General features: G+C 45.1%; 1 protein-coding gene across 1 annotated transcript in view; it reads left to right on the forward strand.

Annotated features, from left to right (window-relative positions):
* Nucleotides 1–13,863, forward strand: part of LOC142674680 (matrix metalloproteinase-21-like) — a 49,730-nt gene that overhangs the window by 19,576 nt on the left and 16,291 nt on the right. The window contains exons 4-6 of the mRNA XM_075847196.1: nucleotides 5,064–5,205; nucleotides 11,273–11,524; nucleotides 12,193–12,365. Coding sequence (XP_075703311.1) covers nucleotides 5,064–5,205; nucleotides 11,273–11,524; nucleotides 12,193–12,365 — 567 coding nt within the window. The remainder of the gene's footprint in view (nucleotides 1–5,063; nucleotides 5,206–11,272; nucleotides 11,525–12,192; nucleotides 12,366–13,863) is intronic.

Raw genomic sequence — 13,863 nt, forward strand, 5'->3', positions numbered from 1 at the left:
GGTTGTCTTCTGGCTATAGAGGTTACTGGGTTGTCTTCTGACTGTAGAGGTTACTGGGTTGTCTTCTGGCTATAGAGGTTACTGGGTTGTCTTCTGGCTATAGAGGTTACTGGGTTGTCTTCTGGCTATAGAGGTTACTGGGTTGTTTTCTGACTATAGAGATTACTGGGTTGTCTTCTGAATATAGAGGTTACTGGGTTGTCTTCTGACTATAGAGGTTACTGGGTTGTCTTCTGGCTATAGAGGTTACTGGGTTGTCTTCTGGCTATAGAGGTTACTGGGTTGTCTGCTGACTATAGAGGTTACTGGGTTGTCTTCTGGCTATAGAGGTTACTGGGTTGTCTTCTGACTATAGAGGCTCCTGGGTTGTCTTCTGACTATAGAGTTTACTGGGTTGTCTTCTGACTATAGAGGTTCCTGGGTTGTCTTCTGACTATAGATGTTACTGGGTTGTCTTCTGACTATAGATGTTACTGGGTTGTCTTCTGACTATAGAGGTTACTGGGTTGTCTTCTGACTATAGAGGTTACTGGGTTGTCTTCTGACTATAGAGGTTACTGGGTTGTCTTCGGACTATAGATGTTACTGGGATGTCTTCTGACTATAGAGGTTACTGGGATGTCTTCTGACTATAGATGTTACTGGGTTGTCTTCTGACTATAGATGTTACTGGGTTGTCTTCAGACTATAGATGTTACTGGATTGTCTTCTGACTATAGATATTACTGGGTTGTCTTCTGACTATAGATGTTACTGGGTTGTCTTCTGACTATAGATATTACTGGGTTGTCTTCTGACTATAGAGGTTGCTGGGTTGTCTTCTGAATATAGAGGTTGCTGGGTTGTCTTCGGACTATAGATGTTACTGGGTTGTCTTCTGACTATAGATGTTACTGGGTTGTCTTCTGACTATAGATGTTACTGGGTTGTCTTCTGACTATAGATATTACTGGGTTGTCTTCTGACTATAGATGTTACTGGGTTGTCTGCTGACAATAGAGGTTGCTGGGTTGTCTTCTGACTATAGATATTACTGGGTTGTCTTCTGACTATAGATGTTACTGGGTTGTCTTCTGACTATAGAGATTACTGAGTTGTCTTCTGACTATAGAGGTTACTGGGTTGTCTTCTGAATAAAGAGGTTACTGGGTTGTCTTCTGACTACAGAGATTACTGGGTTGTCTTCTGACTATAGAGGTTACTGGGTTGTCTTCTGACTATAGAGGTTACTGGGTTGTCTTCTGACTACAGAGATTACTGGGTTGTCTTCTGACTATAGAGGTTACTGGGTTGTCTTCGGACTATAGATGTTAGTGGGTTGTCTTCTGACTATAGAGGTTACTGGGTTGTCTTCTGGCTATTGAGGTTACTGGGTTGTCTTCTGACTATAGAGGTTACTGGGTTGTCTTCGGACTATAGAGGTTCCTGGGTTGTCTTCTGACTATAGAGATTACTGGGTTGTCTTCTGACTATAGAGGTTCCTGGGTTGTCTTCAAGTTCTGACTATAGAGGTTACTGGGTTGTCTTCTGACTATAGAGGTTACTCGGTTGTCTTCTGACTAAAGAGGTTACTGGATTGTCTTCTGACTATAGAGAATACTGGGTTGTCTTCTGACTATAGATGTTACTGGGTTGTCTTCTGACTATAGAGGTTACTGGGTTGTCTTCTGACTATAGAGGTTACTGGGTTGTCTTCGGACTATAGATGTTAGTGGGTTGTCTTCTGACTATAGAGGTTACTGGGTTGTCTGCTGACTATAGAGGTTAATGGGTTGTCTTCTGACTATAGAGGTTACTGGGTTGTCTTCTGACTATAGAGGTTACTGGGTTGTCTGCTGACTATAGAGGTTCCTGGGTTGTCTTCTGACTATAGAGGTTACTGGGTTGTCTTCTGACTATAGAGGTTCCTGGGTTGTCTTCTGACTATAGAGGTTACTGGGTTGTCTTCTGGCTATAGAGGTTACTGGGTTGTCTTCTGGCTATAGAGGTTACTGGGTTGTCTTCTGACTATAGAGGTTACTGGGTTGTTTTCTGACTATAGAGGTTACTGGGTTGTCTTCTGACTATAGAGGTTACTGGGTTGTTTTCTGACTATAGAGGTTACTGGGTTGTCTTCTGGCTATAGAGGTTCCTTTGTTGTCTTCTGAATATAGAGGTTACTGGGTTGTCTTCTGACTATAGAGGTTACTGGGTTGTCTGCTGACTATAGAGGTTACTGGGTTGTCTTCTGAATATAGAGGTTACTGGGTTGTCTTCTGGCTATAGAGGTTACTGGGTTGTCTTCTGACTATAGAGGTTACTGGGTTGTCTTCTGGCTATAGAGGTTACTGGATTGTCTTCTGACTATAGAGATTACTGGGTTGTCTTCTGAATATAGAGGTTACTGGGTTGTCTTCTGACTATAGTGGTTACTGGGTTGTCTTCTGGCTATAGAGGTTACTGGGTTGTGTTCTGGCTATAGAGGTTACTGGGTTGTCTTCTGGCTATAGAGGTTACTGGGTTGTTTTCTGACTATAGAGGTTACTGGGTTGTCTTCTGGCTATAGAGGTTCCTTTGTTGTCTTCTGAATATAGAGGTTACTGGGTTGTCTTCTGACTATAGAGGTTACTGGGTTGTCTGCTGACTATAGAGGTTACTGGGTTGTCTTCTGAATATAGAGGTTACTGGGTTGTCTTCTGGCTATAGAGGTTACTGGGTTGTCTTCTGACTATAGAGGTTACTGGGTTGTCTTCTGGCTATAGAGGTTACTGGGTTGTCTTCTGACTATAGAGGTTACTGGGTTGTCTTCTGGCTATTGAGGTTACTGGGTTGTCTTCTGACTATAGAGGTTACTGGGTTGTCTTCGGACTATAGAGGTTCCTGGGTTGTCTTCTGACTATAGAGATTACTGGGTTGTCTTCTGACTATAGAGGTTCCTGGGTTGTCTTCAAGTTCTGACTATAGAGGTTACTGGGTTGTCTTCTGACTATAGAGGTTACTCGGTTGTCTTCTGACTAAAGAGGTTACTGGATTGTCTTCTGACTATAGAGAATACTGGGTTGTCTTCTGACTATAGATGTTACTGGGTTGTCTTCTGACTATAGAGGTTACTGGGTTGTCTTCTGACTATAGAGGTTACTGGGTTGTCTTCGGACTATAGATGTTAGTGGGTTGTCTTCTGACTATAGAGGTTACTGGGTTGTCTGCTGACTATAGAGGTTAATGGGTTGTCTTCTGACTATAGAGGTTACTGGGTTGTCTTCTGACTATAGAGGTTACTGGGTTGTCTGCTGACTATAGAGGTTCCTGGGTTGTCTTCTGACTATAGAGGTTACTGGGTTGTCTTCTGACTATAGAGGTTCCTGGGTTGTCTTCTGACTATAGAGGTTACTGGGTTGTCTTCTGGCTATAGAGGTTACTGGGTTGTCTTCTGGCTATAGAGGTTACTGGGTTGTCTTCTGACTATAGAGGTTACTGGGTTGTTTTCTGACTATAGAGGTTACTGGGTTGTCTTCTGACTATAGAGGTTACTGGGTTGTTTTCTGACTATAGAGGTTACTGGGTTGTCTTCTGGCTATAGAGGTTCCTTTGTTGTCTTCTGAATATAGAGGTTACTGGGTTGTCTTCTGACTATAGAGGTTACTGGGTTGTCTGCTGACTATAGAGGTTACTGGGTTGTCTTCTGAATATAGAGGTTACTGGGTTGTCTTCTGGCTATAGAGGTTACTGGGTTGTCTTCTGACTATAGAGGTTACTGGGTTGTCTTCTGGCTATAGAGGTTACTGGATTGTCTTCTGACTATAGAGATTACTGGGTTGTCTTCTGACTATAGAGGTTGCTGGGTTGTCTTCTGAATATAGAGGTTGCTGGGTTGTCTTCGGACTATAGAGGTTACTGGGTTGTCTTCTGACTATAGAGGTTACTGGGTTGTCTGCTGACTATAGAGGTTCCTGGGTTGTCTTCTGACTATAGAGGTTAATGGGTTGTCTTCTGACTATAGAGGTTACTGGGTTGTCTTCTGACTATAGAGGTTACTGGGTTGTCTTCTGACTATAGAGGTTACTGGGTTGTCTTCTGACTATAGTGGTTACTGGGTTGTCTTCTGGCTATAGAGGTTACTGGGTTGTGTTCTGGCTATAGAGGTTACTGGGTTGTCTTCTGGCTATAGAGGTTACTGGGTTGTCTTCTGGCTATAGAGGTTACTGAGTTGTCTTCTGACTATAGAGGTTACTGGGTTGTCTTCTGGCTATAGAGGTTACTGGGTTGTTTTCTGACTATAGAGGTTACTGGGTTGTCTTCTGGCTATAGAGGTTCCTTTGTTGTCTTCTGAATATAGAGGTTACTGGGTTGTCTTCTGACTATAGAGGTTACTGGGTTGTCTGCTGACTATAGAGGTTACTGGGTTGTCTTCTGAATATAGAGGTTACTGGGTTGTCTTCTGGCTATAGAGGTTACTGGGTTGTCTTCTGACTATAGAGGTTACTGGGTTGTCTTCTGGCTATAGAGGTTACTGGATTGTCTTCTGACTATAGAGATTACTGGGTTGTCTTCTGAATATAGAGGTTACTGGGTTGTCTTCTGACTATAGATGTTACTGGGTTGTCTTCTGGCTATAGAGGTTACTGGGTTGTCTTCTGGCTATAGAGGTTACTGGATTGTCTTCTGACTATAGAGATTACTGGGTTGTCTTCTGAATATAGAGGTTACTGGGTTGTCTTCTGACTATAGAGGTTCCTGGGTTGTCTTCTGACTATAGATGTTACTGGGTTGTCTTCTGACTATAGATGTTACTGGGTTGTCTTCTGACTATAGAGGTTACTGGGTTGTCTTCTGACTATAGAGGTTACTGGATTGTCTTCTGACTATAGAGGTTACTGGGTTGTCTTCTGACTATAGAGGTTCCTGGGTTGTCTTCTGACTATAGTGGTTACTGGGTTGTCTTCTGAATATAGAGGTTGCTGGGTTGTCTTCTGACTATAGAGGTTACTGGGTTGTCTTCTGGCTATAGAGGTTACTGGGTTGTCTTCTGGCTATAGAGGTTACTGGGTTGTCCTTTGCTTTCAGCTATTATGTCTCGTGTGCAGGTTGCTTTACATGAGATTGGACACGTCCTTGGACTCATTCATATGAATGACATGACCTCCGTTATGCAGCCAAACTACATCCCAGCCAACAGTAGGATGGAACTTGATAGAATTGATCGAAGGGCGATCCAGAGGATCTATGGTGGGTACATTCTGGTGACAAGCCTGTGTGGTTAGATGTGTAATATCTTTTTTTTAAATATCAGCCAGTCAAAGATTTCTCATATTAAGTGGCCAACCTGGTAGCGCATAAATGGCCAGAGGTCATCCCAATCCTGCGAATGATAAATAATTTTGCAGGACAACAGTCCAGAGACTTCTATCTTTCCGGTTTATAAGGTCTACTACAAAGGTCGTTTAGTACTGATGCAGATACATTATTACAAGGGCATCAAAGCGCGGACGAGGAGAGCCGGCAGTCCTGGAAGCTGCTATTAAATATACTTTATTTTTGTAAACCATAAAAATGTATCTGCAATGTTGTATCTCATACTGAGAGCAATAATACAACTCAATACTCCACATAGTGCTCCCTCCGAGACGCTGCTGCTCTTAAGGCTCTACAGACCAGCGTAATACTCGTCCGTGTGCTATTCACACATGCGTGAGTTTTCACACATCGACTGTCCGTTGTGTGAAACTCACTGCATGTCCCATATTGGTGCATGACGACATCTGTCTACTGTCCATGTTTCATGAGGAAATGCAGAGAAATTAAAGAAATTAAAGAAAAAAAAAGTGCTTGCACAGACGTGAAAAACATCCTCTTACAGTAGAGGTTCCATAGTGTGACTGATCTTACAGTAGAGGTTCCATAGTGTGACTGATCTTACAGTAGAGGGTCCATAGTGTGACTGCTCTTACAGTAGAGGTTCCATAGTGTGACTGATCTTACAGTAGAGGTTCCATAGTGTGACTGCTCTTACAGTAGAGGTTCCATAGTGTGACTGATCTTACAGTAGAGGTTCCATAGTGTGACTGATCTTACAGTAGATGTTCCATAGTGTGACTGCTCTTACAGTAGAGGGTCCATAGTGTGACTGATCTTACAGTAGAGGTTCCATAGTGTGACTGATCTTACAGTAGAGGCTCCATAGTGTGACTGCTCTTACAGTAGAGGCTCCATAGTGTGACTGCTCTTACAGTAGAGGTTCCATAGTGTGACTGCTCTTACAGTAGAGGTTCCATAGTGTGACTGATCTTACAGTAGAGGTTCCATAGTGTGACTGCTCTTACAGTAGAGGCTCCATAGTGTGACTGATCTTACAGTAGAGGTTCCATAGTGTGACTGATCTTACAGTAGAGGTTCCATAGTGTGACTGCTCTTACAGTAGAGGTTCCATAGTGTGACTGATCTTACAGTAGAGGCTCCATAGTGTGACTGATCTTACAGTAGAGGTTCCATAGTGTGACTGCTCTTACAGTAGAGGGTCCATAGTGTGACTGATCTTACAGTAGAGGTTCCATAGTGTGACTGATCTTACAGTAGAGGTTCCATAGTGTGACTGCTCTTACAGTAGAGGTTCCATAGTGTGACTGCTCTTACAGTAGAGGTTCCATAGTGTGACTGATCTTACAGTAGAGGGTCCATAGTGTGACTGCTCTTACAGTAGAGGTTCCATAGTGTGACTGCTCTTACAGTAGAGGTTCCATAGTGTGACTGATCTTACAGTAGAGGTTCCATAGTGTGACTGATCTTACAGTAGAGGTTCCATAGTGTGACTGCTCTTACAGTAGAGGCTCCATAGTGTGACTGCTGTTACAGTAGAGGTTCCATAGTGTGACTGCTCTTACAGTAGAGGTTCCATAGTGTGACTGATCTTACAGTAGAGGGTCCATAGTGTGACTGCTCTTACAGTAGAGGCTCCATAGTGTGACTGCTGTTACAGTAGAGGTTCCATAGTGTGACTGATCTTACAGTAGAGGTTCCATAGTGTGACCGCTCTTACAGTAGAGGCTCCATAGTGTGACTGCTCTTACAGTAGAGGTTCCATAGTGTGACTGATCTTACAGTAGAGGTTCCATAGTGTGACTGATCTTACAGTAGAGGTTCCATAGTGTGACTGCTCTTACAGTAGAGGTTCCATAGTGTCACTGCTCTTACAGTAGAGGTTCCATAGTGTGACTGCTCTTACAGTAGAGGGTCTATAGTGTGACTGCTCTTACAGTAGAGGTTCCATAGTGTGACTGATCTTACAGTAGAGGCTCCATAGTGTGACCGCTCTTACAGTAGAGGTTCCATAGTGTGACTGCTCTTACAGTAGCGGTTCCATAGTGTGACTGCTCTTACAGTAGAGGCTCCATAGTGTGACCGCTCTTACAGTAGAGGTTCCATAGTGTGACTGCTCTTACAGTAGCGGTTCCATAGTGTGACTGCTCTTACAGTAGAGGGTCCATAGTGTGACTGCTCTTACAGTAGCGGTTCCATAGTGTGACTGCTCTTACAGTAGAGGCTCCATAGTGTGACTTCTCTTACAGTAGAGGCTCCATAGTGTGACTGATCTTACAGTAGAGGCTCCATAGTGTGACTGATCTTACAGTAGAGGGTCCATAGTGTGACTGATCTTACAGTAGAGGTTCCATAGTGTGACTGCTCTTACAGTAGAGGTTCCATAGTGTGACTGCTCTTACAGTAGAGGCTCCATAGTGTGACTGCTCTTACAGTAGAGGTTCCATAGTGTGACTGCTCTTACAGTAGAGGCTCCATAGTGTGACCGCTCTTACAGTAGAGGCTCCATAGTGTGACTGCTCTTACAGTAGAGGTTCTATAGTGTGACTGATATTACAGTAGAGGGTCCATAGTGTGACCGCTCTTACAGTAGAGGCTCCATAGTGTGACCGCTCTTACAGTAGAGGTTCCATAGTGTGACTGCTCTTACAGTAGAGGTTCCATAGTGTGACTACTCTTACAGTACAGGTTCTATAGTGTGACTGATCTTACAGTAGAGGCTCCATAGTGTGACTGCTCTTACAGTAGAGGTTCCATAGTGTGACTGATCTTACAGTAGAGGTTCCATAGTGTGACTGATCTTACAGTAGAGGTTCCATAGTGTGACTGATCTTACAGTAGAGGTTCCATAGTGTGACCGCTCTTACAGTAGAGGTTCCATAGTGTGACCGCTCTTACAGTAGAGGGTCCATAGTGTGACTGATCTTACAGTAGAGGTTCCATAGTGTGACTGCTCTTACAGTAGAGGGTCCATAGTGTGACTGATCTTACAGTAGAGGTTCCATAGTGTGACTGATCTTACAGTAGAGGTTCCATAGTGTGACTGCTCTTACAGTAGAAGCTCCATAGTGTGACTGATCTTACAGTAGAGGTTCCATAGTGTGACTGATCTTACGGTAGAGGCTCCATAGTGTGACTGCTCTTACAGTAGAGGTTCCATAGTGTGACTGATCTTACAGTAGAGGTTCCATAGTGTGACCGCTCTTACAGTAGAGGTTCCATAGTGTGACTGCTCTTACAGTAGAGGGTCCATAGTGTGACTGATCTTACAGTAGAGGTTCCATAGTGTGACTGCTCTTACAGTAGAGGGTCCATAGTGTGACTGATCTTACAGTAGAGGTTCCATAGTGTGACTGATCTTACAGTAGAGGTTCCATAGTGTGACTGCTCTTACAGTAGAAGCTCCATAGTGTGACTGATCTTACAGTAGAGGTTCCATAGTGTGACTGATCTTACGGTAGAGGCTCCATAGTGTGACTGCTCTTACAGTAGAGGTTCCATAGTGTGACTGATCTTACAGTAGAGGTTCCATAGTGTGACTGCTCTTACAGTAGAGGTTCCATAGTGTGACTGATCTTACAGTAAAGGTTCCATAGTGTGACTGCTCTTACAGTAGTGGGTCCATAGTGTGACTGCTCTTACAGTAGAGGCTTTATAGTGTGACTGCTCTTACAGTAGCGGTTCCATAGTGTGACTGCTCTTACAGTAGAGGTTCCATAGTGTGACTGATCTTACAGTAGAGGTTCCATAGTGTGACTGCTCTTACAGTAGAGGTTCCATAGTGTGACTGATCTTACAGTAGAGGTTCCATAGTGTGACTGCTCTTACAGTAGAGGGTCCATAGTGTGACTGCTCTTACAGTAGAGGTTCCATAGTGTGACCGATCTTACAGTAGATGCTCCATAGTGTGACTGCTCTTACAGTAGAGGCTCCATAGTGTGACTGCTCTTACAGTAGAGGTTCCATAGTGTGACTTATCTTACAGTAGAGGTTCCATAGTGTGACTGCTCTTACAGTAGAGGGTCCATAGTGTGACCGATCTTACAGTAGAGGCTCCATAGTGTGACTGCTCTTACAGTAGAGGCTCCATAGTGTGACTGCTCTTACAGTAGAGGCTTCATAGTGTGACTGCTCTTACAGTAGCGGTTCCATAGTGTGACTGCTCTTACAGTAGAGGTTCCATAGTGTGACTGCTCTTACAGTAGGGGGTCCATAGTGGGACTGATCTTACAGTAGAGGTTCCATAGTGTGACTGATCTTACAGTAGAGGCTCCATAGTGTGACTGCTCTTACAGTAGAGGTTCCATAGTGTGACTGCTCTTACAGTAGAGGTTCCATAGTGTGACTGCTCTTACAGTAGAGGTTCCATAGTGTGACTGCTCTTACAGTAGAGGCTCCATAGTGTGACTGCTCTTACAGTAGAGGTTCCATAGTGTGACTGCTCTTACAGTAGAGGCTCCATAGTGTGACTGCTCTTACAGTAGAGGTTCCATAGTGTGACTGATCTTACGGTAGATGCTCCATGGTGTGACTGCTCTTACAGTAGAGGTTCCATAGTGTGACCGCTCTTAAAGTAGAAGCTCCATAGTGTGACTGATCTTACAGTAGAGGTTCCATAGTGTGACTGATCTTACAGTAGAAGTTCCATAGTGTGACTGCTCTTACAGTAGAGGCTCTATAGTGTGACTTCTCTTACAGTAGAGGTTCCATAGTGTGACTGCTCTTACAGTAGAGGCACCATAGTGTGACTGATCTTACAGTAGAGGTTCCATAGTGTGACTGATCTTACAGTAGAGGCTCCATAGTGTGACTGCTCTTACAGTAGAGGTTCCATAGTGTGACTGCTCCTTCAGTAGAGATTCCATAGTGTGACTGCTCTTACAGTAGAGGTTCCATAGTGTGACTGCTCTTACAGTAGTGGCTCCATAGTGTGACCGATCTTACAGTAGAGGTTCCATAGTGTGACTGCTCTTACAGTAGAGGTTCCATAGTGTGACTGCTCTTACAGTAGATGCTCCATAGTGTGACTGATCTTACAGTAGAGGTTCCATAGTGTGACTGCTCTTACAGTAGAGGCTCCATAGTGTGACTGCTCTTACAGTAGAGGTTCCATAGTGTGACTGCTCTTACAGTAGAGGTTCCATAGTGTGACTGATCTTACAGTAGAGGGTCCATAGTGTGACTGATCTTACAGTAGAGGGTCCATAGTGTGACTGATCTTACAGTAGAGGTTCCATAGTGTGACCGCTCTTACAGTAGAGGTTCCATAGTGTGACTGCTCTTACAGTAGAGGGTTCCATAGTGTGACTGCTCTTACAGTAGAGGTTCCATAGTGTGACTGATCTTACAGTAGAGGTTCCATAGTGTGACTGATCTTACAGTAGAGGTTCCATAGTGTGACTGCTCTTACAGTAGAGGCTCCATAGTGTGACTGATCTTACAGTAGAGGTTCCATAGTGTGACTGCTCTTACAGTAGAGGTTCCATAGTGTGACTGCTCTTACAGTAGAGGGTCCATAGTGTGACTGCTCTTACAGTAGAGGTTCCATAGTGTGACTGATCTTACAGTAGAGGTTCCATAGTGTGACTGATCTTACAGTAGAGGCTCCATAGTGTGACTGCTCTTACAGTAGAGGCTCCATAGTGTGACTGATCTTACAGTAGAGGTTCCATAGTGTGACTGCTCTTACAGTAGAGGTTCCATAGTGTGACTGCTCTTACAGTAGAGGGTTCCATAGTGTGACTGCTCTTACAGTAGAGGTTCCATAGTGTGACTGATCTTACAGTAGAGGTTCCATAGTGTCACTGCTCTTACAGTAGAGGTTCCATAGTGTGACTGCTCTTACAGTAGAGGTTCCATAGTGTGACTGCTCTTACAGTAGAGGTTCCATAGTGTGACTGCTCTTGCTGCTCCGTCAGTGGGGTGGCTGTTATAACGGGTGTTGTCCGATCTTCTGACTCTGGTTTGACTTGTGAATCAGGGCAATGTTCTGGCCGGTTCAGCACGGTGTTTGACTGGGTGCACCAGGATCGCGGCTCCCATGGTAACTGGGTTTTCCAGACGTACTTCTTCCGGAAGAGCTGGTACTGGATGTATGAAAACCGCAGCAATCGCACTCGTTATCGAGACCCCCGCGTGTTGTCCAATGGCTGGAGGGGGATCCCGGACTCGGACATCGACGCCTTTCTACATATCTGGACACGTAGCAAGGACCTGACCTTGTTCTTTAGAGGTGAGAGGAAGGACATGAGGAGCTTCTACCACAGCATTGGTCAATGTGTCTCCAGTATCAGCCGCTTCAGTGGGGTGAGGGTTAGAATGCAGCTCTGGAGTAAAATACATGCCACTAATTAGGATCAGTAGAGGATAAGTAATGTATGTAGACAGTGACTCCATCAGCAGAATAGTGAGTGCAGCTCTGGAGTGTAATACAGGATGTAACTCAGGATCAGTACAGGATAAGTAATGTAATGTATGTACACAGTGACTCCACCAGCAGAATAGTGAGTGCAGCTCTGGAGTATAATACATGATGTAACTCAGGATCAGTACAGGATAAGTAATGTAATGTATGTACACAGTGACTCCAATAGCAGAATAGTGAGTGCAGCTCTGGAGTATAATACAGGATAAGTAATGTCATGTGAACAGTGACTTCGCTGTTTATGGGGAGAAGTCCTATATGTGACATGTATAATGGGGTTCAGCTTTAGTTAACACTAGACATGTTTTGGGGTAGTGGGGACACTTTTTCCTGTCTGGATCTTTATTATACGTTTGTTGTCTTGATATCGGGGTTGATATAAATGGTTGAGCGGTTTCAGTCCGGCAGTGGCGCTGTAGTGTTGGGGGATGTAGTGGGTTTTACTATCAGAACCTCATAACTTTCTCCCTCTCCAGGTACCCAGTACTGGCGTTATGATAATGAGAATGACAGGGCCTATGTTCAGGATCCCGAGGGCCACATCTACCCACGCCTCATCAATGAAGGCTTCCCTGGCATCAGTGGACCCATCGACACGGCCTTCTATGACCGCAAGGAGAGGAATGTTTACTTCTTCCGAGGGAGAAATGTAGGTCAACAACTAATCAGATAGGAGGTGCTCTCTGCCTGAGGAACTGTATATTGGGGCACTCTCTAGCTGTGTTATTGGGACATTCCGTAGCTGTGTTATTGGGACATTCTCTAGCTGAGATATTGGGGCACTTTGTAGCAGGTTATTGGGGCACTCTGTAGCTGTGTTATTGGGGCACTCTGTAGCTGTGTTATTGGTGCACTCTGTAGCTGTGCTATGGGGGCACTGTGACTGATTCTGTTTATTGGAACACTCTATGCCTTGGGCACTGTATATTTGGGCACTCTCTAGCTGCGTTATTGGGGCACTCTGTAGCTGTGTTATAGGGGCACTCTGTAGCTGTGTTATTGGGGCACTCTCTAGCTGTGTTATTGGGGCACTCTGTAGCTGTGCTATGGGGGCACTATGACTGATTCTGTTTATTGGAACAGTCTATGCCTTAGGCACTGTATATTTGGGCACTCTCTAGCTGCGTTATTGGAGCACTCTCTAGATGCGTTATTGGGGCACTCTCTAGCTGTGTTATTGGGGCACTCTGTAGCTGCGTTATTGGGGCACTCTGTAGCTGTGTTATGGGGGCAGTATGACTGATTCTGTTTATTGGAACACTCTGCCTTGGGCACTGTATATTGGGGCACTCCCTAGCTGCGTTATATGGGCACTCTCTAGCTGTGTTATTGGGGCACTCTCTAGCTGCGTTATAGAGGCACTCTTTAGCTGTGGTCACAAGGGGTTCGTGGACCCACTGGGCCGTACCGCCTTGTCGGTATGGCAGCTGGCCAACAGGACGCAGGTCAGAGTCTATAGTTCATATAGGGTACCTGTGGCAGCTCGGACAGTAGCAAGGCAGGCTAGGCAGGAACTTGGCAGCAGGTGGACATCAGGTGTGGAGAAGCAGGACAGGCGTGGTATACAGCACAGCACGGCTACAGCAAGCACGGCACTAGATCAGAATACAGGTTACAGGAACCTGAAACACTGGGAGCAGGAAACACTAGGGGGCCATTTGCAAGACAGACTAGGAATACAACAACAAAGCTCAGGCATAGAACTAGGGGGCTGGACCCCTCTTATAGTCCAGAGTACTCACGGGTCAAAGTTCAGGTACGAGGTCCGGTGCGCGCGCTGCCCCTTTAAGAACGTGCACGAGCGTGCGCGCGCACCCTATGGGATCCGGCATTGGTGAGTAGACGCGAGCGCTGGCTTCTCCTGAGGAGGAGGCTGGGGCCAGCGCTTGCCGACTCGTGGCTGCGGCTGTCAGGGGAAGAACGGAGATGACAGCCCGCATCCATGGACATGAAAGTATCCCCCTCTTACCCCCCCCATCTTCTTGGGACCAGAGTGAGAGAGAAACTTTTTCAGAAGAGCAGGAGAATTGAGGTTCTCCTCTGGCTCCCAAGACCTCTCTTCAGGACCAAGTCCCTTCCAATCCACTAAATAAAAGGTCTTTCCTCTCACTTTTTTGGTGTCCAGGATCTCTTGAACCTCAAAGGTG

Source organism: Rhinoderma darwinii, assembly GCF_050947455.1.
Source record: "Rhinoderma darwinii isolate aRhiDar2 chromosome 1 unlocalized genomic scaffold, aRhiDar2.hap1 SUPER_1_unloc_6, whole genome shotgun sequence".
NCBI lineage: Eukaryota > Metazoa > Chordata > Amphibia > Anura > Rhinodermatidae > Rhinoderma > Rhinoderma darwinii.